We start from the raw sequence: 22,065 nt of genomic DNA, 5'->3' as shown, positions 1-22,065 counted from the left end.
ATCTAAGTATAAGGATAATAGAACCCACTTGAATGTGGTGAGGATTCAGCAAGTCAGTTACTACAGAGGGCATAGAAGAGTGTCTGGCACTCTGTAATGTTTATTATAATGGAACATTATAGTAAGTGAGGGGAGGTGTCCACGAGTGAGGCTGTTTTTCCCAGAGGATCTTCAGATGTATACCTATTCCAATTCCAAATATGGCTTAAAACCAGTAAACCTCGTAATCGCTTAGCCATGGACAAAAAGGTGTCCCTAAAAAGGGTGTAAAAGGTGCAGCTCCCGTATTCCAGTGCAAGACCTCAATTTGAAACAGCTCATCTACAGCTCCTTGCTGGGCTTCATGCTCACACCTTGCTTCTTAGGGCCAGGGCCACCTGCTATGGGGCAGTTCAAGTTCCCAGAACCAGGGAAGTCTCTATTTCCTAAGGCAAGGCAGAAGAGATCCTTGAAAATGAACTTTGAGAAAAAGGGTTGAATGTCGCTTTAAATTTACCAGAGCTTTAAAAAATGTCTTCCGTGGTGAATCATTTTATTCCATGAAGAGTTATCCACCCCCAATTTATTTGCATTTTATGAGTTGAAGTTTTTATTTATTTAAAACTTGAGTACACTAGTATTCAAGACATAATAATTTAAAATTAGTATTTTTCAGCAGGGAAATGCAATTCAAAACTGCAACGAAATGAATTGTTGGCAAGAATATGGAGAAAAGGGAACCCTTGTGTACTGTTGGGATTGCAAATTAGTGCAGCCACTACGGAAAACTAAAAAAAGTAAATAAAAAAAATTGAACTACCGTACTGTATGACCCAACAGTTCCACTTCTGGTTATTTACAATAGCCAAGATATGGAGGCAACTTAGATGTCATTTGATAGATGAATGGGTAAAGATGATGTGGTACATATATACAATGAAGTATTACTCGTCCATAAAAAATGAAATCTTGCAATTTGTGACTTGAATGGATCTAGAGCAGCCGTGGGCAAACTACGGCCCGAGGGTCAGATCCGGCCAGTTTGAAATGAATAAAAAAAAAAAAACCGTACCCTTTTATGTAATGATGTTTACTTTGAATTTATATTAGTTCACACAAACACTCCATCCATGCTTTTGTTCCGGCCCTCCGGTCCAGTTTAAGAACCCATTGTGGCCCTTGAGTCAAAAAGTTTGCCCATCCCTGATCTAGAGACTATTATGTTAAGTGAAATAAGTCAAACAAAGAGAAATACCATATAATTTCACTTACATATGGAATCTAAAAAACACAACAAAATCAAACAGAAACTCTTAGATACAAAGTGATGGTTGCCATGGAGAGGGTGCAGGGAGGTGACTGGGCAGTTATTTTAGAACTAGAGGCCTGGTGCACGGGTAGGGTCCCTAGGCCTGGCTGGTGATCAGGGCCCATCGGGGTCTTCCTGCTGGCTGGGGCATTCCTTCATTTTGCACTGCCCCCTGGTGGTCAGTGCATGTCATAGCAAGCAGTTGAACTCTCAGTTTGTCGAACTCCTGAGGGGACAATTTGCATATTAGCCTTTTATTATATAGGATGCGACATTTCTGGGAATTAAGATTAGCAGTGAATTCTATATGCTTCTGCGTCATGTTCAAGTCAAGAACTCTTTTTCAGTTGAAAATTTCTGTCCACAAAACACATCTGTATGTTTATTTTGAGTGAAACATAAATTTACATTATAGAATATCTCTTTTGAGAATAAGTAGATTTAAAAAAAAACTTGCACACTGTTCATTTAAGTGTTAATACTAAAATAAATGCAATTATATCTCTGATAATATCAGCTAAGATATAGCAGGTGTTTATCAGAACAGGCGCTGTTCTAAGTACTGCTCATACTGATTATTTAATCCTGCTAACAACTCAACTTGACCAGATAAGAGGCAGAAGGGAAAAAAAGGGAGTGAGGAAGCTGTCCAGAAACTCAAGCCATAGTTTAGTAACAATAAAGAGTGGCTTTATTGATTTCATAATTTTGATTATATTAACATATATTATAAACTTTAAGAATTAGAAATAAATGACTTTTTTAAACCAGGAATAATCTATGTTATGGCAGCATGCTTAATGAAATTTGTGTTGCACAGTCATATTTTTCAGCTGATTAGGAAGCCATTATCCAAGCTGTACATTAGGCCAAGATATAGTTACCCCATACATGCATTTCATTAAGTAGAAGTAAGCACTGTTTTCTTTTTCAGCAAATACTCCCTTTTGATTATAAAGAGATATCCTTCCGAAATTACTCTTATTATAATGTACAAAACTTAACTTTTTATTCACAAGAGCTGCCTCAAATAACTTTCACCTTGGAAAGCTACAATGGCATGAGACAGCAAAATGCTTCTCTGGACTTCTGTGTCTTTAATTTTTCATTTTCCCCTAAAATCCCAATTTACAAATAAAACTAAATTAACCACAATTGTAATTTAGCAGTCTTTTGTTTAACACAAAGGCAGAAAACAAACTAATTTGAGCAAGTATTTGGCAGACCACAGAAAGAAAACAGGACAGTGGGAAATGAAAACGTTTTAGTGTTTCAAAGCAGAAGAGACTGATGAATGTCATTCAAATTTCTCATCTCCTTCTTCCACATCTTTCAGATTGAGCACTTCCAAAGAACCTTTGCCTTTTGTCTCCTTTTGTATTAGGTCATCAATTTCTCTGAAGCAGCCTGGGTCAATTAGACACACCTGAAACATTTAACACAGCTGTTTACCACATGAAGAGCAATACAATAGCATCAACACAACTTTAACTTCCTCTAAGACAGTGGTTCTCAACCTTGGCTGCACATTAGAATTACCTGGGAATCTTTTTAAAATCCTGATTTCTGGGCCCCATCCTCCGGAAATTCTGTTTCTTTGTTATGGTGTGGGGCCACAACATTAGTAACAAAGAAACAGAATTTCTGGAGGATGAGGCCCAGAAATCAGGATTTTAAAAAAGATTCCCAGGTGATTCTAATGTGCAGCCAAGGTTGAGAATCACTGCTCTAAGACAAGCACACAATACTTTCCAGATGTCTCTACTACTACAGCTTTACAGTGCAACACAAAGACGATGCACAGGGAGGCAGACTAGTCTAGGCCCTGCCCCAAAGTATGCATGGAGGTTCCTGTGACAAGGCATTAGCCTCCTTGTTGAAAGACATATGATATCTGGATTCTTCAGCCATAAGATGAAGTGGTTGGATTAGAAGACTATGGTTCTTTTCATACAAAACAGCATTAAATTTTATAGCTCAATAAGATTGCCTCTTTTTACCCACAGATGGAGAGAAAGAAGCTTGAAGGTCTATACAGAAACTATGTATAAAGTTGCTGCAAAATCTAGGGACATGAATTTGCAGAAAGCTGAGTTTATACTATGTCTGAAGCTATTGGGTGATCAAAGACATGCGCTCTTTGCTGCCTTTTTAAAATATATAAATATTTATTGATTTCAGAGAGGAAGGAAGAGGGAGAGAGAGAAACATCCATGATGAGAGAGAATCAGGATTGGCTGCCTCCTGCAAGTCCCCCAATGGGGATGGAGCCCACAACCCGGGCATGTGCCCTTGACCGGAATCGAACCTGGGACCTTTCGGTATGCAGGCCGACGCTCTAGCCCAGTGATGACGAACCTATGTCACGCGTGTCAGAGGTGACAGGCGAACTCATTTTTTTGGTTGATTTTTCTTTGTTAAATGGCATTTAAATATATTTCTATATGTGACATGGCACCAGAGTTAAGTTAGGGTTTTTCAAAATGCTGACACGCCGAGCTCAAAAGGTTCACCATCACTGCTCTAGCCACTGAGCAAAACTGGCTAGGGCTTTGCTGCCTTTTAAAAATGTTCTTGGTGCCCTGGCTCGGTAGCACAGTTGGTTAGAGCATCATCCAGATATACCAAGATTGCTGATTCAATCCCTGGTCAGGGAACATACAAGAATCAACCAATGAATACATAAATAAGTGGAATAACAAATCAATATCTCTCTCTCTCAAAAAACCCATGAGGCTGACCAACTTTTAGTCTTTTATTTTCTCATAAGGTAAGAATCACTGTAAAATATATTCTCACCTAAAATCTGGGTAAGTCTTTAAACATAAATAATTTAACTAGAAAACAACAACAAAAAAATCATGTGTTTAACTACAATTTAGTTCTACTTAGACCTTAACATTTTTACCTAATTCTAGGTAAGATGTTTCTGAGAAAGTCTTACTATTCACACCTTCTAAATGTTGGTTACACATTTATGATCAGAGAATAAACTATTTTGTTAACAGGAGGAAGAGAAGTAATTTTTAATCTTACAATTTCTAATTGTTGATTGTAGTCCTCACTTTCTATAACCTTGATCAGTGGCTTGAGTTTTTCTTTCAGCTTTTTTCCTTCATTCACTGGAAGAATGAACCGAAGTCTCATGTGAGCACGTTCTATCTTCATTTTCTCCTTTAACTGCTTTATCACTTCCAAAGCCTATTAAGACAAAATTGAAAATGCCTGCAATTTCTTTGCTGTTTCTGCTGCCTTATTTCTTTCTTTTTTTTTTTTTTTTAAATATGTTTTATTGATTTTTTACAGAGAGGAAGGGAGAGGGATAGAGAGTTAGAAACATCGATGAGAGAGATATCGATCAGCTGCCTCCTGCACATCTCCTACCGGGGATGTGCCTGCAACCCAGGTACATGCCCTTGACCGGAATCGAACCTGGGACCTTTCAGTCCGTAGGCCGATGCTCTATCCACTGAGCCAAACCGGTTTTGGCTGCTGCCTTATTTCATAAGGTATTCATAACAAAACTGTTTCCATCTAGGCAGTGGTTTTTTAGATATATGACATGAGCATAAGCAAACAGAGAATAGGTAAATTGGACTTGAAGATGAAAAACTTTTGTGTTTCAAAAAACTATGAAGAAAGTGAAAAGACAACCTAAAGAATAGGGGGAAATATTAACAAATCACATATTTGATAAGGTACTAGTATTCAGAATATAGAAAAACTGTTACAACTCAATACTAAAAAGACAAATAACTAATTAAAAAGTGGTCAAAGGATCTGAACATTGATTTCTCTAGAGAGACTAAAGGTTAGATAAGCACATGAAAATATGCTCAAATCATTAGTCATGAGGGAAATGCAAATCAAAACCGGAACGTTAACCCCAGGATGGCTATAATCAAAATGGTAGAAAATAACAAATATTGTCTAGAACATGGAAAAATTGGAACCCTTATACATTGATTGTGGGAATAGAAAATGGTACACCAGTTTTGGAATATGATTTGGCAGTTCCTCAAAAGGTTAAACAGTTATAATACGATCTAGCAATTTCACTGCTGGGTACAGAGAATGAAAATATGTGTCCACAGAAAACCTGTAATGAATTCCATAGCATTACAGTATCTAAGAAGTGGAAACAATCCAAATGTCCATCTACTGGTGAATGAATAAATAAAATGTGGTGTTTCCATACAATGGGATACGACTCAGCCATGAAATGTTAGTATTTGTCTGTAAAAACAATATATGTAGCAAATAAAGTACTGATACATGTTACAACATGGATGAACCTTGAAAAGGCCATGTTACATGATTCCAATTATATGAAATGTCCAGAATAAACAAATCCATAGAGACAGAGGTTGCTAATGGCTTGTCAAAGATGAGTGACAGATAATGGGTTCAGGGTTTCTTTCTTGGGTAATGAAAATGTTCTCAGATTAGGTAGTAAGAAAGATTGCAAAACTTTGTGAATATACCAATGACGTGTACACTTTAAAAGGGTGACTTTTATGGTATGTGAATTATGTGTTTTAAAAAAATCTAAAGCGTTACAAAGACTCTTTAGAAATCCAAGTTTTATCTTTAAAGGTTTGATTTGGATAGGAAGATGAGAGTCCTATGTATATTTGTATGTAGTTAAAAAACATTCCATTTCTCTTCTTTACAATATAGATCCTTTCATTCCCCTCCCCCCAAATCTTGCTTTCAAGTAGTATCAGTTTATTATTACAGACCAATTATTTTGATGATTTCTTCAGAGAAAACTGATTTTCATGGATACTTTTTAATGACATTAAAAACCACTAACCTGCTGTTTTGTACTCTTGTTGGTGTTGACTGAATAGTGGATGTCCTTCATTGCTCTCTCGATAAGGATAACAGTGTATGGTCTCTTTGTTTCAGGGTTCACACATTTGTCAGCTACAATAGTTGCAATATCCCTAAACATTTGCTCCAGCTGTGTGTGCCGTTCTTTATCTGATACTTGAACCTCCCCTTTAGTCAAAATCTAAAAAAAAAACACCAGAAATCCCACCAAATTTAAGAAAGCAATGTCTTTATTACATACTATTTGTTAACTAACCACAAGAATATCTAAGGAGAAAATTAAATTTCATCCTCTCTAGCTACTGAAATTTGAGCTTTGCCTAAAGAATGCACTAGATCAGTGGTCGGCAAACTGCAGCCCCTTGAGTGTGGCTCTTCCACAAAATACCACGTGCGGGCGCGCATATACAGTGCTATTGAAACTTCGTGGCCACACTTAAGGGGCCAAAGAGCCACATGTGGCTCGCGAGCCGCAGTTTGCCGGCCACTGCACTAGATTACTTGTGCTCCAAAATATCACTTATTTTTTTTAAAGGGTCACTATCCTAAATTTTAGTTATTTATTTTCAAGAAAATTGATTTTAAATATAATGTTGTAGGCAATAAACAATGTTTCAAGAAAAACGGTTTAAATATAATGTTACATGCAATAAAAATTAACATTTCAAGCAAAATATCACTTATTTAGGATTAGGAGGGGAAAAGGCAATCTTAGTAAAGGGTTTAAATGAACTACTTGAAAAGAAATTCTACTTTCAGGCATATTACATTAAAAATACATAAATGAACAAAATAAGGCAATTTAGTAGCAAATTTAATTTCTAGAGGCTTTGGCAAAAAATAAAAATCCGTTTCCTAACTATGTACGGTGATTTCTTGTGGTGATCATTTCATAAGGTTTATAAATATTGAATCACTATGTTGTACACCTGAAACAATACTTTATGTCAACTATACGTCAATTTAAAAAAACCATGTCCTGAATTATTAAAAGTGATATTGTGCAGGTCAACTTATTGCGTGGTAACTGTTCACTCAGAAATACTTAAAAGATTAACACACCTCTAAGTACTCACACTACAGACGGGTCAGTTATGCTGCAGCTGTTAAAACCCACCTGCTTACAGATTTCAGTCTGGTCATCTGTTCCAAATGCACTGATGAGATCTTCCTTCTTTGCAACCTGACCTTTAGAGACATTTACAAACACCGAGTGGGTCTGCAGAACTTCATCAAGGTCCTTTTCCCTTGTGAGGACAGGAGAGAGAGTCCTAAGTGAATACACCTGAAACTTGGAAACTCATTTACATTTAAATACGAGATGGCAACGAAACAAATAGCAAGAAACAATAAATGCTCCTAAAAAAGACCGTCGGGGCCGAGGAAACATTTTCAAAAACGCAGAGCCACATATATATTCGCATTTACTCATTGGAGAAAAGCGTCGTGGGAGGATGTACGGGACCTGGCGGATCTGGGTCTGGGTTCGGCCGCCGAGTTCCGATCGCTAGATGGCAGCAGTGAAGACGTTCGCACTTGGTGACACCGGGATAACTAACATCTGTGACATGAGATGTACTAGAATATTTTTAAGACTAGGCTCTGCCTCTATCATTATTCTGGCCAAAGGGCCATAATTATGGAGGTTTCTTGTGACAGCACAAAGGAAAGCAAAACCAAACTCCAAACCCAAACCAAACGAACGCTTAGTTCAGGCGCTAAGCTCGGGAAGAACTGACACTCCCCAAGCCCGCAGCAGGAAAAAGTCCTCCATTTCCTTCCCCGACCAGACCTCAGGCTGGCCCACGCGTCCGAGCCCCGGAGGCAGGCCGCCTCAGGGTTACCCGCTCCGGCCGGCCCGCAGGAGGGTCACTCACACGCCGCTCCGCCAGCCGACGACTTTGTTTTTGTAGCAGGCGATTTCGAAACGCTTCCCGGCGCGCTTCATGCGTACCACGGCCACATTGGTTAGGCGGATCTGGTTGGTGGGGGTGAAGATCGACATCGTGGCTGCTCACAGACCGTGGGTCAGACGACCGCGGCGAACCTGCGCCGGCCTGAGAGCCACCTGCTTCGCAGTAACGACCAGGCGGCGCGCGGGACGGTACCGCCCGCGGCGTGCGCAGCCTCGCGATTAACGGCCTGGGGGGGCCACTATTCCGCGGACTTACTGCGCAGGCGATCCCACCCGGAAAAGTGAGCAATAGCGCATGCGCACCGGGGCTTTTACGACGTTGTTCCGTGTCCCCAAAATAGACGCATTTCCTGCGGTAATGTAATTTCGCCAATAAGCTCAGAGCTCTGATTAGCTGTTGAAGCTGATATTTGCAGACCGGGTGGGAACACAGCGCCCATGCCTTATAGTTCCGCAGAGTTCAGGGCCACCCACATCCACCTTAACCCTTCATTACAGAATGTTTTTGTTTGTTTGTTTGTTTTTTTACAGAAAAATGTCAACAGACAAAGCAGAAAAAAGTGTGTAATGAACGCTCGTGTACCCATCAATCCGTTTCAATAATTATCAACATTTTGCCATTCTTGCTTCCATTCTGTCTCCCTCATTTTTTTGTTGGGAGTATTTTAAAGCAAATCATGATAATGTTTAGCTTAAAATACTTCAGTCTATCCTAAAATACACCCAACATGATTCACCATGATTCCTTCGTACCATCTAATAGCCAGTCCATAACCAAAGTTCCCCTACATAATGTTTGCAGTCGGTGTGTTTCAACAGAGATCCAAACGGGCCTACAGATTGCATTTGGTGGATGACACCCTTAGTCTCTCTACATCCCCCGACCCTCCACCCCACTTCTCTTTTCCCAATTCCACTCGGATTTTGACGGACCCGAGTTTTCCTCCTCTGACCCAACTCGGAGGGGCCGAGCTCTCCGGATGCCCCGCCCAGGGTCCTGGGCGGGGCTTCCGTTTAGGCCCGCCCCTTCCCAATCGCAGCCAATCCGAGCAGGACCAGCGAAGCTCCGGCTTCCTCGCCCCGCGCTGTAGGAGGTGCTTCCCCTGGGCCCGCCTCTTCCCTCTGAGCCAATCCCGACGACCCTGCGAGTGGCATGGCTTCCCCCAGCCCGGCGCTCTCAGGTTACACGACTAACGCTCCGAGGTGGTTCTGACGGCCCCCGGTACCGAAACGGGGCGCCCGGTTTTCCAGGTCCGCGCTCCTAGTCTCCTTTCGGGCCGCAGAGCCCGGGCTCTGAGGAGGATGGGTAAGGGCCCCGGTGGAAGCGTTCGCGAAGCGGGAGGGAGAAACCGTTTTACCGAGACCCTGTCCCGGCGGAGCGGCGTTCCCGGGACCCTGCAGAGGTGGCTGCACTTTCAGCACGGCTACCGCTGGGGGCACGGGAGGATCATCTGCTTTTGACTTGGCTTTTCCCTTTTGCTTCTAAAATCTAACCTCTAGTAAAGGGCAGAGACAGCTGCCACCCCTCCCCTTGCCCACGTGTATTGAGGACCTCTCCAGGGCGGAGCGGCAGCTGTGAACAGTTTCGGCGTCGCCTTTTGAATTGATCCCAGGTTTAACACATTGTGTGCGGGAAACGTATTTATACGTTCTACCAGTGTAGTGGAGCGCGGGACATAAAAACTACCCGCAAACAATTTAACATTTGAGCCCAGGCCCACCCATTTCTCCCTTCAAAATGGAGTGTGAGGTCAGTTAACATTTAAGAACCCTTTACAAGGGGCCATGGGCCTTTAAAAATAAACTGAGAAAAAAGGGAGTAGTTTTAGTACTTTAAGAAACTTTTCTTATGGAGCTAGCATAACAACGCGAAATCAACTTATAATTCCCCATAAAGTGTTTTGACTCTGTTCCCTTCTTTTGCTCCCAAATGGTATATCCAAATAAAGGTTGTGTGTGTGTGTGTGTGTGTGTGTATTAGGATTATAATTTTATCACGTTGCCACATAATGTATTATTATTTTATATATTTATCTTTTATTTTAGAGGGAGGAAGGGGGGAAGAAAGATAGACAGACAGACAGACAGACATCGATGTGAGAGAGAAATATCGATCGGTTGCCTCCGCAGGTGCCCGGACCAGGGATGGAACCGAATCCTGGGTGTGTGCCCTGAACGGGAACCGGCCACCTTTCGGTGAACGGGGGCGACGCTCCAACCCACCGAGTGAGCCACATGAGCCAGGGCATGTATTATTTTCACTAAAGTTGATTTTCTATAGAGTTCTTAGCCTTGTTGAATATGGAGGTCTGTTTTTTTTTTAAATTTAAAATAAGAGTGGACCTTTTTGTATATGTTGCTTTAAATACAATTACATTTGTGTCATTTTAAATTTAGATCCTTCTTCGGATACCTGGGACTTCTCACCTTTAATATCATTATGGATAAACAGATATTACATATATTTGGGCTTTGCCTTTGGTATTGGCCTTTGGATTTGTTTCCAGATTGTTACCAGGAAGCAAGTAAGTGGAATTATTTTTTATAGGAGATTATTAAGGCATTAGATTTTATAGAGAATTTAGAGTGCAGATTTTCTAAGGCATTCAGAAAAATGCAGAAAAACTAAAAGGAACTTTAAATCACTTTTATGTTTAATCTGTAGACATTTTTCTTAATGCCTAAAAAAGTTTATTCTCTGTTTTTACACGCTAAGTTACCTTGAACTAAATTATATTTACCTTTTCTTTGATGGGCTGTTTATGTCTCATTCTTAAGGTACAGAAAGATTTTGTAATGAAAAATTAAACTTTTTTTAAAAAAATATATTTTATTGATTTTTTACAGAGAGGAAGGGAGAGAGATAGAGAGTTAGAAACATCTATGAGAGAGACATCGATCAGCTGCCTCCTGCACATCCCCCACCGGGGATGTGCCCGCAACCCAGGCACATGCCCTTGACTGGAATCGAACCCGGGACCTTTCAGTCCGCAGGGCGACGCTCTATCCACTGAGCCAAACCGGTCTCGGCGAAAAATTAAACTTTTGTAAAAAACCAAATTTGGTTCACATCTTTAAGGGGTAGTAGTCTTTTCTTTCCACTAATTAAGGATCAAAAAGGTTTCTACTCTTTTCCCACTAAAATACATTAGGGATGAAAGCTTTATCTTTGAATAATACTTTCATGCATATAATACTATAATAGGAATCATTATGGTCTTAAGAAATATGGGTCCTGCCTTGTGAGGACCTAATTATACCAAGGAGTTAGTATTTGAGGAGTTACTCAACCAGGAAGATTAAGATAATAATAAAATGGGTCAGTATCTGTGCTAATTTTCATTCCTACTGGAGTTGGGAAAAGATTCAAAGTAGATTTGTGATTGTTTATCTTCAAGGACAAGAACTCACAGGAGAAATCAATTCCAAAAGCAGCTCATGATTTGATGACAAATGGTTATAGCTCTCTTCACAAGAAGGAAGTCTTTGTGTCTGGAGTGAAGATTTTCTATGGTTCCCAGACTGGTACAGCAAAGGTGAGAACTTTTTATGTCACTTTCCCTTGGATTTCCTGATTTTTAAGAAAAATCCCGGAAAAGTGTCTTTTAGCAGTGAACTGAATTGGTCTTCCAGTCTTCTTTCATCTTTTTTCCCCTTTCCAGCATCCATTTTTCCTTCCTGGGATGGTAGGTAGGTTTTATTTCTTGTGCCCAATTCCAGCTGATTGGTGGTGTCTGGTGGTCACTGTCATGAGGTGTTTTGTTGTGAAGCTTGCTTCTATCTCAGCAGAATGGAGAGAGGTGCAAGTCCATTATTGATGCCTGTTGGTATAGAAGGAGGAGATAGTGAAAAGAGGATGGCAGCAGTAGTCCAGTACGGGCCCTGAATTTCACATATTTGTTTAATGAAATGTATTTTGATTTTGAAAAGTGTTAAAACTATTAATGCTTGCCGTGGTCGGTGTGGTTCAGTGGTTAGAACGTCAGCCTGAACACTGTAGGGTTGCAGGTTTACTTCTAGTCAAGAGCCCGTACCTGGGCAGCAGGTCCAATCCCTGCTCCGGTGGGGGCACGTGTGGGAGGCAACCAATTGATGTGCCTCTGTCACATTGATGTTCCTCTCCCTCTCTCCCTCCGTCTCTCCCCATCCCTCCTCCCTTCCACTCTCTTTAGACATCAATGGAAAAAATATCCTCACTATTTGAGTGAGGATTTAAAAAAAAGTATTAATGATAGACATGGAATTCTGTTTAAAGTACATTCGCTGCAGATAGGTACTGAAAGATACTTTCCATTCTTTGATTGTATCTAGATGCTGCCTGCTTCTTTGTTATGAAGGCCAGTCACAGCTCTTTAGTGCTTTCTAGGAAAGGATTCTAAGGATGACATGAAAATGGCTTAAAAAAAATTCGGTTTCGGTGATTTTTGTATAGTATCTACCAAAGCGGGTTCTACTGATCTCTTGTGGGTATTTTGTAGAATAATACTTTTTAGTTTTTTAGTATTCCAGTGCAGGTATAGTACTTTGCTCCACATCATACTAGTAGTTAAAGGTCACTTTTTATTAAGTTCAGCTTTAAGCAACAGAAGTGGGAAACTGAAACACACACAAAAAAGCATCTGAACAACCAAAACAAAGTCCTTTTATGTTACTCATAAAAGATCTTATGAATGTTTAAAAACATTTTTAAGAGTGCTCTGGCTGGTATGGCTCAATTGGTTGAGCATCATCCTTTGCACTGAAAGTTCACCGGTTTGATTCTTGGTCAGGGCACATACCCAGGTTTGCTATCCCTCCCTCCCTCCTTCCCTCTACCTTCCTCTCTAAAATCAATGAAAAAAACATTAAAAAATAAAAATTTTAAAGATCAAATTAATCCTTGCAGATAGTAACAGTTCCAGGTATACAGAGAGTTCATAATGAAAAGTGCTCTCCAGGGAATCTCTTTTAACTATTTCTATTTTAGTTCCTCTGATGGTTATTTCTTGAACCTTCTTGTGCTATGTTTCTAGATTTTTCGATTTTAGATAAAAGTTATTAATTCCTCATATTAGTTCACACAAACATTCCTCAAATCTCAGTTAATATTGTTGCCCACATCATAGTCGGTATGGGTTAGTTGGCTCTCCTTAAAGCTGTGCCACCTCAATTTTCTTTATTCTGCTTTCACATTTGATTGATTTATATTTGGCTGGGTATGGAAGACTGTGTCAAAATTTTTTCTTTACAACTTTGAAGGCTGATGCCTTCATTGTTCTCTAGCAAGCAGCATTGCTGATGACATTTTGAAGATGACTTGATTTTTTTGTTTCTGGAAGCTTTTAGAACAGCGGTTCTCAACCTGTGGGTCGCGACCCCTTTGGCGGTCGAACGACCCTTTCACAGGGGTCCCTAAGACCATCCTGCATATCAGATATTTACATTACGATTCATAACAGTAGCAACATTACAGTTATGAAGTAGCAACAAAAATAATTGGGTCACAACATGAGGAACTGTATTTAAAGGGCCAGAAGGTTGAGAACCACTGTTTTAGAATCAGATCTTAAATGAGAGGATGTTTAAGTTGGATCTTTTCTTAGCTATTGTGCTGGACTCTTGGGGTCTTTAGTTTTTTGGGGGGGCTCTTTAGTTTTGAGGATTTGTTTGCATTTGTTCTGCTAATATTTCTTGGGTAAATTTTTTCCCCTTCCGTTTTTGCGGGTCTAGCTGCTATTAGTTGGATGTTGGAGCTTTTAGATGGCCTTCTATGTCTCAGGCCTTTCCTCTCATACTTTTTTGTAACTTTTTCTTTTCATTCTGGGTTCGTAGATTTTAATTCCAAATCTTTTTTGAATGTTTGATGTCAGCTATTATATATTAATTAAAAAATGCTATTTTGTTAAATTTTTAAAATATTTTATTCATAATTTAGTAATATAGTTTAATGAATTCCGTTTTCTGTTTCTTTAGTTACCTGCTTTCTCAGTTTTTCTGCTGCTGGAATTTCTCTTTCTTGCTTCTTGTTCTCATCATGTTCTTGGTGATCCATAGTTTTCTGTTCATATTTAGAACAGAATGATGGGGTAGTTGGTGTGGATTGTCTCTGTTACTCTGTGAACAGATTTGTTTTCTATAATTGTAAATTCTCACTGGATGCTCTGTGAGAATTGGCCCCACATCTCCCTCTAATTACCACCTTTTTTTTTTTTTTTTTTTAGTAAAGCTCCTTGGAAGTGTTGTGTTTGTGATCTCCAATTTCTCTGCTCCTGTTTTTTTGAACCACTTCAGTTAGGCTTTCAAGCCCCAACATGATCCCTGTGATTTCCATTTTGCTAATTAATTCTCAGTCTTCCTCTTACTTGACCTATTAGCTGCTTGACCACTTCTTTCTTCTGAAAGTGCTTTCTTCCTTCAACTTTCAGGACATTGTTCTCTAGGTTCTCCTCCTACTTTGCTGGGGCTGGTCTTCCTCACTATTTGCTGATTTCTCCCCATCTCCTTGACCTGTAAAGATAGGAGTGTCTCAGGGTACATAGCCCTTGAGACTGTCTTTCTCTCTCTGCACTCACTTTGCTGTCTAAGGGATCTTGTTACTAGAGCTTTAAATTCTACTAGCTAGAGTTTGGCAAACTTTTTCTGTAAAGGGTTAGATTTTAAAAAAGTATATTTTTATTGATTTCAGAGAGAGGAAGAGAAAGGAAGAGAGAGATAGAAATGTCAATGATGAGAGAGGATCATTGATTGGCTGACTCCTGCATGCCCCACATTGGGGATTGAGCCCACAACCCAGGCACGTGCCCTAACTGGGAATCGAACCGTGACCTCCTAGTTCATAGGTCCATGCTCAACCACTGAGCCACACCAGCCAGGCAGTATTTGTGTTTTTGATGACAAATGTCAGTCACAGGAAAAGTTTTTCATGAGAAATGCCTCATTCCCTTGCCAACAGGGGTAAATGAAGACAGTATTTTGTTTATTTAGCTTACTGAAGACTGATTTCTTTTTCCCCTATTAGGAATTTGCAACAATTCTTGCTGAAGCTGTTACCTCCCTATATCTGCCTGTGGCAGTTATTAATCTGAAAGAATATGATCCAGATGATAATCTAGTAGAAGAGGTTGGTAATTGTTTTATTTTTTCCTCAGTCAAAACTCACATTTAATTGACCAGTGTTCTGAGATAAATAGAATCTTCAGAATCAATTTAATTTTCATTCTAAGAGATTTCAGTTGGTTGAGCTTTTGGTGTGAGTCAGAGGTGTTGAATGTGTGGTGTCATGTGCTGATTCTGAAGTGGCGTGGAGCCTGTCCCTCTGGTGTGTTAGACTCTCCTGGGGCGGGGGTAAAGGGGGAGGAGCTGGGTGTTTGACGTTCCCGATGCCCTCCTGCTTCGAATCTCATAATCAAGGAGGATTGTTATTGCTGGCACTGTGCCATGCATGGGAGCCATGTGTAAGCCTCCTGAAAGGCCAGGAGCCACTTGGGTAGCAGAAGAAGTATGGGCTTTAGAGTTAGAGAAATCTCTTACTAGTTGTACCTTCCTACATTACTTAATGTTTATGAGAGTTTAATTTCTTCATCTAGTTGTGTACCTTCCTGCATTATTTAATGTCTATGAGAGTTTAATTTCTTCATCTGAGAAATGCCCCTCTAGTCCTACCCAGTTAGGGAAGTTTGCCTTATAGTAGTTGTTCTCAAAATGTGGCCCTTGAACCAGCAGTATCAGCCTGGGGACAGCTTAGAAATGCATATCCTCAGGTCCTAGCCCAGTCCTGCTGACCCAGAGTCTGGCTGCGGGGACTGTGTTAACAGGTGCCCAAGACGATTCTGAAGCAGCTAGAGTCAGAGAAGCACTTACAGCACGGGTGGACAAACTTTTTTCTGTAGAGAGTTAGATAGTAAACATCTCCAGCTTCGTGGGCCATGCAGCTACAGGTCTGCCTTTGAGGCACAAATCAGCCATAGACAATATGTAAACGAATGAGTATGGCTGGGTTCCAGTAAAACTTTATTGACAAAAACAGGTAGCAAGTTGGATTGGGCCTGTAGGCTATAGGTTGCCAGCCCCTTCTTAGTGTGTAAACTTCTAACTGTAATTGTCCATTGTCCCCCCCCCCCCCGCCGCCCCCCCCCCCCCCCCCCCGCAAGAAAACTCTGTAGTGCAAATGAGTGAGCTCAAATCTGTGCTAAATTGTATGTGAAAAATTATTAGCAAATTTGATACTTAATAATTGTAAGGGGTTACTTGTAACTTTATGACTTGGAACTGGTAAAGGAGACATTCAAGCAGATGAAATACTTTGACTAGCATGTATTTTGTTTCCCTATGTAGATGATGGTGCCAAGTTTATGTTTAAAACGTTTTATTGCTTTAATTTTTCAGATAATTTTTTAGAGATCTTAGTGTGTTTTTCTGACTGACTTATAGTTTGTTTCCAATGTGACAAATTGGATATGATTGGAATTGAGAGTCTAAGAAATGGAATGGAGTAAATGATGAAGGGCAGCTGGAGGTATATTGGCAAGGGACTGGGTTTTCTCCCCTGTACAAGGTGTCCTTGCTGTGTTTTCCTTCACCTTTGAAAAGATTGTTTATGAAAGCACCCTTTGTCCTCAGAAATTAGTATGATAAGAATGTCAACACTTAAAAGAAGTTTTTCTTTTTGAATATTTTTCTGAAATAATTACTTTCTTGGTTAGGTTACTAGTAAAAATGTTTGTGCCTTTCTGGTTGCTACATATACTGATGGCCGACCAACTGAGAGTGCAGAGTGGTTCTGCAAATGGTTAGAGGAAGCATCCAATGATTTTCGATTTGGCAAAACTTACCTGAAGGGTATGAGATATGCGGTGTTTGGCCTGGGAAATTCTGCCTATGCGAACCACTTCAATAAGGTAGGTACAAGGTTGAATTATAAGGATAAATTCTCTTAATTAAAAAAATTTAACACATACATACACATATGTATGTGCATGTGAAATCCGCAAACTTTGGTACTTAATAATAAACTTATTGTGTTATTCTTTATATCTGGGAATTGCTACACATATGTATCCAATCCTGGTGTATAGGCTCTCAGTAAATTTTTATTGAATACATTTTTACTGAGTGAAATAAATGAATATACCTGTTATTATCTAGTGTCTTAGGGGCCTGGATTCGTAGGCTTTGAGTTCAGCCTTCTCTCCCCAGGCAGGACCTTGTGGATGGAATTATTACATCAAGATGTATATTTACTCCATATTTTCAAAGGAATTAGACAAAGAATGATACAATTCAGATATGTAAATATTTTGTTTACTGCCTTGCCACTGAGGAAGTCTGTTAAGCTTTTAAACTCTTAGCTGTGCTTGATAGCCCCTGTTCCTCAGCCTCATGGCTTCATATTGCAATACAATAAATTTCTCAGTTTATGAAATTATGAGTCTTGCTAAATGGACTCCATGTGCATGTTGTTATTAAATGGGATTTTGCCCCATAGACTTTGTTACATTTTGGAACAAATTTGTTCTGCTAATTAGATATTTTATTCTGACATTATTTAGAATAGTGGTTTTCAATTATTTTTAAGGCATTAACCCTTAGTTTACTAAAAAGATTTGTACCTTTGTTAAAAAAAACCTTTTGCAGAATCTTATAATGTATCAACTGCAGCCCTAGTGCCCTTGTGGGTTGTGGCTGGCGACAGAGGGTCCGGAGCCTTTTGGCTAAGCAGTTCCCTCTTCCCAGCAGCAGCAGGGGTCCCACAGGTACTGTAGGCTGATTTATATTGTGTTTTTAGCTCATCCATTTTTCTTGCAGGTTGGCAAGAATGTTGATAAGTGGCTCTGGATGCTCGGTGCTCATCGTGTGATGACTCGAGGGGAGGGCGACTGCAATGTCGTTAAAAGCAAACATGGCAGCATTGAAGCCGACTTCAGAGCTTGGAAGACCAAGTTCATCTCCCAGCTCCAGGTGCTTTGTAAAGGAGAGAAGAAATCCTGTGATGGCAGTTGCAAGAAAGGCAAATGTGAATCTAATCAGCGTAGCTCAGAGGAAATGGAGCTAGGATCTCATACTCAGGATGGATTGCATCAGAGAGACCCTGAGGTGTGTATCCTGTGTGTCCATGTCTCTCTGCTTTCCTCCTGTGTTTGGAGATGCTAAACCTCACCTCTGCTCCGAGAAACTATTTATTTGGCTACTGGTTGGAAGGAAGATCTGAAACCCGTGTGGGGTTGTTTTAGAGAGTGTGGTCTTACAGAGTGTTGTGCTGGATGCTTTCTGGTATCTCTTCTGTAATGGTTGCATTGCTGGAGTCAAATAGATTTCTACCACAATTTGCAGGCTAGGAAACAGAGGCCCCGAGAAATTAAATATGTCCCGGCCTGAGCTCTTATCTTTTTTATCATCAAACACGTATTCCTCCTGACTGCTCTTATTTAATGACTATTAGTCACTCTAACTTAAAGGCTGTAAGTCATCCTACATTCATCTCTTTCATCCCTTACATTCTAAACATTTCTCTTTCTTCAGATACCCCCGAGTTCACGGAAGGCCATGTCTTTAGGCTGTCTCACAGCTGTTGTGCATTGGCCACCTGTCACTTGTGTCATTTGGTAATAACTTCACATTCTGACACTCATTGTCTTACTCTCCACACTGTTCCTATCATTATTCTTAGTGGCTAGTCATGCATGTTGATGATTTCTCTAACAACCTGGCCTGTTTGTGGTCTCTCACTGACTGTGGCCTCTCACTCCCGTGGTCACTTCTGAAATTACATGTTCTTGTGACCCAAACTCTAACCTCTTTCTGTTGCTCCTACTTTAAAATTCTTTTGATCCTGTACATTTTTCACTGGATAGTGAAGAATGCTTGTTTCACTTCTGTCCTTACCCAATTTAGATTTTATACTTATTTTATAAACATCTTCAGTTGCCTTGCCTTCCACTCCATTTTACAACACAATTGGCTGAACTGCAAGCCATGTGAAACCTGCTGTGTGCCTTCTCCGTTGCCTGCTGCTTGCTGTTTGACCACAGATTCATGACCACAGATTCAAGTATGATTTAAGAACTTCCCAACAGTCTCCTGCATTCTCTTGTAAGTTCCCTTTCTCACTCTCCAAGATGACTGTTTAATACCTCTTTCTCGTTACCCCTTCCTCTAGCTCTCAGATGGAGCCATTAGAGAAAAATTCTCTTAGAGCCCCTGCCCCACCTACAAATCTTCACCATCTTTTCTGTCCCAGAAGACAAGTATCTGGGTTTTTCAAAGACCACTTTCTGTGCATGCTCTGGAATCAAGACTTTGGTTCCTTTGTTCATTGCATTTCTCTCTCCTGAATTGTTAATCTTTTCCTCTCTACTAGATCATTCCCATCTATACTAATAAAAGGGTAATATGCTAATTAGACTGGATAGACCAGACGTCTTCCAGACGTCCTTCTGGATGTCCTTCCGGACAAAGCCGCAGCGGCTACGAGGGCTGAGGAGGGCCAGCAGCCGGCCGTGGCAACAGCAGTGGGGTGATGGGGGTGGCGCCTTCCCCTGATTGGCCGATCGCCTCCTGCAGAGAGAGGCCAGAGGGGAGCAGGCCTAAGTCTCAGTAGGATATTCCCTGAGAGCTCCTGGACTGTGAGAGGGGGCAGGCCAGGCTGAGGGGACCCCCACGCCCCCCAGTGCATGAATTTTCGTGCACCGGGCCTCTAGTAAATATATAAACATGCTCTGGAATCACCTATATTTGAACAAAGAGAAGTAAACAACAAATCTTTCCTTTGTTCTGTCTTTCAGCTGCTGTTTCATTTTTCTATTCTCTTTTTCTAGCCAGTCTTTTTGCTTATTTTCCCCTATAATTCACTTTGAATATATTTAAAAATTTTTTAAAGTACTGAGGTAAAATTCACCTAACAAAATTATCATTTTAAAGTCTATAATCCAGTGGTATTTAGTACATTCACAATTTTGTGTAACCACTACCTATATCAAGTTTCAATACCTTTTCATTATTTCAGAAGCAAACCATGAAGCGGGCACTCTTCCCCGCTTCCCCCTAGCCCTGACAACCTCCAATTTGCTTTCTGTCTCTATGACTTACTTATTCTGGATATTTCATACAAATGGAATAATATAATATATGACCTCTTTTTGTCTGGCTTCTTTTACTTAATATAATGTTTTGGAGATTCAGCCATATTATACATGAATCAGTACATCATTACTTTTTAATGGCTGAATAATATTTCATTGTATGGATATATCACATTTTATTGATCCATTTATCTGTTGATGGACATTTTGATTATTTCTTCCTTTTGGGTATTGGGAATAATGCTGCTATGACATTCATGTACAAGTATTTGTGGGCCATGTAGTTTCTTTTGCAACTATTAGTTCTGCAGTTGTATCAAGAAACTATCCATAGTTACTATGTAAATGATGTGCCCCTTCAGATTTGACTGGAGGCTGGCTGGATTTGGCCTGTGGGTCATAGTTTGCTGACCTCTAGCCAAAAATATTTGATATCCATCCAGTGACCTCAGAATTTGGGAGGGGATAGTAGATAGTTTGCTACTTTGAGCAATATATTTCTAAAGCATTGATGTTCCAGGAGGAGGAGCCCTTAGAGAGTTCCAGTGAGGAAGAGTCTGGTACTGAGGACCACCAGAGTCTAACTTCTGTGGTTGATGTTGAGGACCTCGGCAACATTATGAATCATGTCAAGAAAGAAAAGGTACTGTAATTTTGGGAAATAATGAACTGGGATCCTCCAGTGGATTAACATCTAGCATTCTGTATTGGTGTATAGTCCACCTGAGCTCATAATTGGACAGTTTTATTTATTTGCCTCCTGTCTTGAGAGTTTTATACTTTTTTGCTACTTTTACATGAACTCTGTGAAAGCCTTCCCTCTTGGCCCTGTGAAAATGAGTTCGTAGTCGGATAGGCAGAAGACTTTTAGGACAAGAACTGAGGAAAGGCTAGATGGTAGGGGGGATTTCATTCATTGTGTAGCTGAAGGTGACAGGATGACTGCATGGTAAGATTGATTACTGTTAGGATTTCAAGTGGAGCTCTTGTGTAAAGTTGCTTTCCTGTTTTGCAGACTGAGCATGTTGAGCTTAGGGATGATGGCAGCTTAGTCTGCAGGTGTTGAGATCAGCGTGGGTGGAGGCCCTAAGAATCTAGGAAATGTTAGTGTGAATTGTCATTGTCTCAGTGACTAAACGAATGTGAGAATGTAGGATTTTGGGCAGATTCCAGTGATCTAAAATTGAAATAACATAAAATATACAATTATATAAAAATATAAAATCTCAATTTATGTGTGAGTTTTGGGAAATAAGAATATTCTAAACTAGAAGAACCAAGATGGCGGCGTAGGGAGTGGACCTGTGCGTGCTGCTCTCTCACAGCGTCATTGAAACGACCAACTATGAGGCAAACAACCACCACTCAGAACCATGGGGAAGTTGGCCCAGTGGGAGATCTACAACTGGAAGAAAAGAACGAAGCGCAGTGAGACTGAGTGGGAGCTACGGAGGCACCAAAAACAGAGGTACGCAGTCACACGCCAGGCGGGCTGCAAATGGATTCGCGGTTTTTTTTTCAATCGGAAGCGGTTACAAACCCTCGAATCCTCTGGGCTTGCTTGGGGCGGGTCTCTGAGGCCCCAGATCCCACAGGGAGAGGCGGCCAGGGCCTTGCAGTGGTCAGAGAGCGAGGGAAGCTCTGACGCGCGGCTGCTCGTCGGCACTGAGGGACAAGAAGTCCTGGTGTTCCGGGGAGGCGAGGGGCGCAGAGACGCCGCCATCGCTGTTTCCTCCACGCTGGCGACTCCCTGAGACCCCGCCCTATCATCCGGGCTGTGCCAGAGGCACAAGAGGGAATGACTGTGCTTTTACAAACTCTCAAATCCACTGAGCTGGTTCGGGCGGGTCTCTGAGGCCCCAGGCCCCAAGGCGAGAGATGGCACGGCCTTCCAGTGGTCAGAAAGCGAGGGAGGCTCTGGTGCGCGGCTGCTCGCCGGCACTGGGGGACGCAAAGTCCTGGTGTCCTGG

At 40.8% G+C, this 22,065-nt stretch overlaps 2 protein-coding genes across 3 annotated transcripts in view; one reads left to right on the top strand and one right to left on the bottom strand.

Moving 5' to 3' along the window:
- Window positions 1-1,520: 1,520 nt before the first annotated feature.
- SBDS (SBDS ribosome maturation factor) lies at window positions 1,521-8,331 on the bottom strand. The gene is made up of 5 exons (XM_070412849.1): window positions 8,002-8,331; window positions 7,242-7,371; window positions 6,105-6,305; window positions 4,325-4,489; window positions 1,521-2,714 (listed from the first exon to the last, which is right to left on the bottom strand). Exons 1-5 carry the CDS (start codon window positions 8,127-8,129, stop codon window positions 2,586-2,588), a joined length of 753 nt encoding a protein of 250 aa, XP_070268950.1. The 5' UTR covers window positions 8,130-8,331; the 3' UTR covers window positions 1,521-2,585.
- An 890-nt stretch (window positions 8,332-9,221) lies between these two features.
- The window catches only part of LOC139008990 (S-adenosyl-L-methionine-dependent tRNA 4-demethylwyosine synthase TYW1), a 130,234-nt gene continuing 117,390 nt past the window's right edge, over window positions 9,222-22,065 (top strand). For both annotated transcript variants that reach the window (XM_070412851.1, XM_070412852.1), the window contains exons 1-7: window positions 9,222-9,345; window positions 10,437-10,564; window positions 11,438-11,575; window positions 15,037-15,138; window positions 16,721-16,915; window positions 17,823-18,110; window positions 20,616-20,738. In XM_070412851.1, the coding sequence (XP_070268952.1) occupies window positions 9,342-9,345; window positions 10,437-10,564; window positions 11,438-11,575; window positions 15,037-15,138; window positions 16,721-16,915; window positions 17,823-18,110; window positions 20,616-20,738 (978 nt within the window). In that variant the 5' untranslated portion in view covers window positions 9,222-9,341. The remainder of the gene's footprint in view (window positions 9,346-10,436; window positions 10,565-11,437; window positions 11,576-15,036; window positions 15,139-16,720; window positions 16,916-17,822; window positions 18,111-20,615; window positions 20,739-22,065) is intronic.

This window comes from Myotis yumanensis, unplaced genomic scaffold, assembly GCF_028538775.1.
Source record: "Myotis yumanensis isolate MYYU_CA2020_CCGP unplaced genomic scaffold, mMyoYum1.0.hap1 SCAF_4, whole genome shotgun sequence".
Classification (NCBI taxonomy): Eukaryota; Metazoa; Chordata; class Mammalia; order Chiroptera; family Vespertilionidae; genus Myotis; species Myotis yumanensis.
The sequence above is the reverse complement of the archived record's forward strand: the minus strand, read 5'-3'. Positions and strand labels throughout refer to the sequence as shown.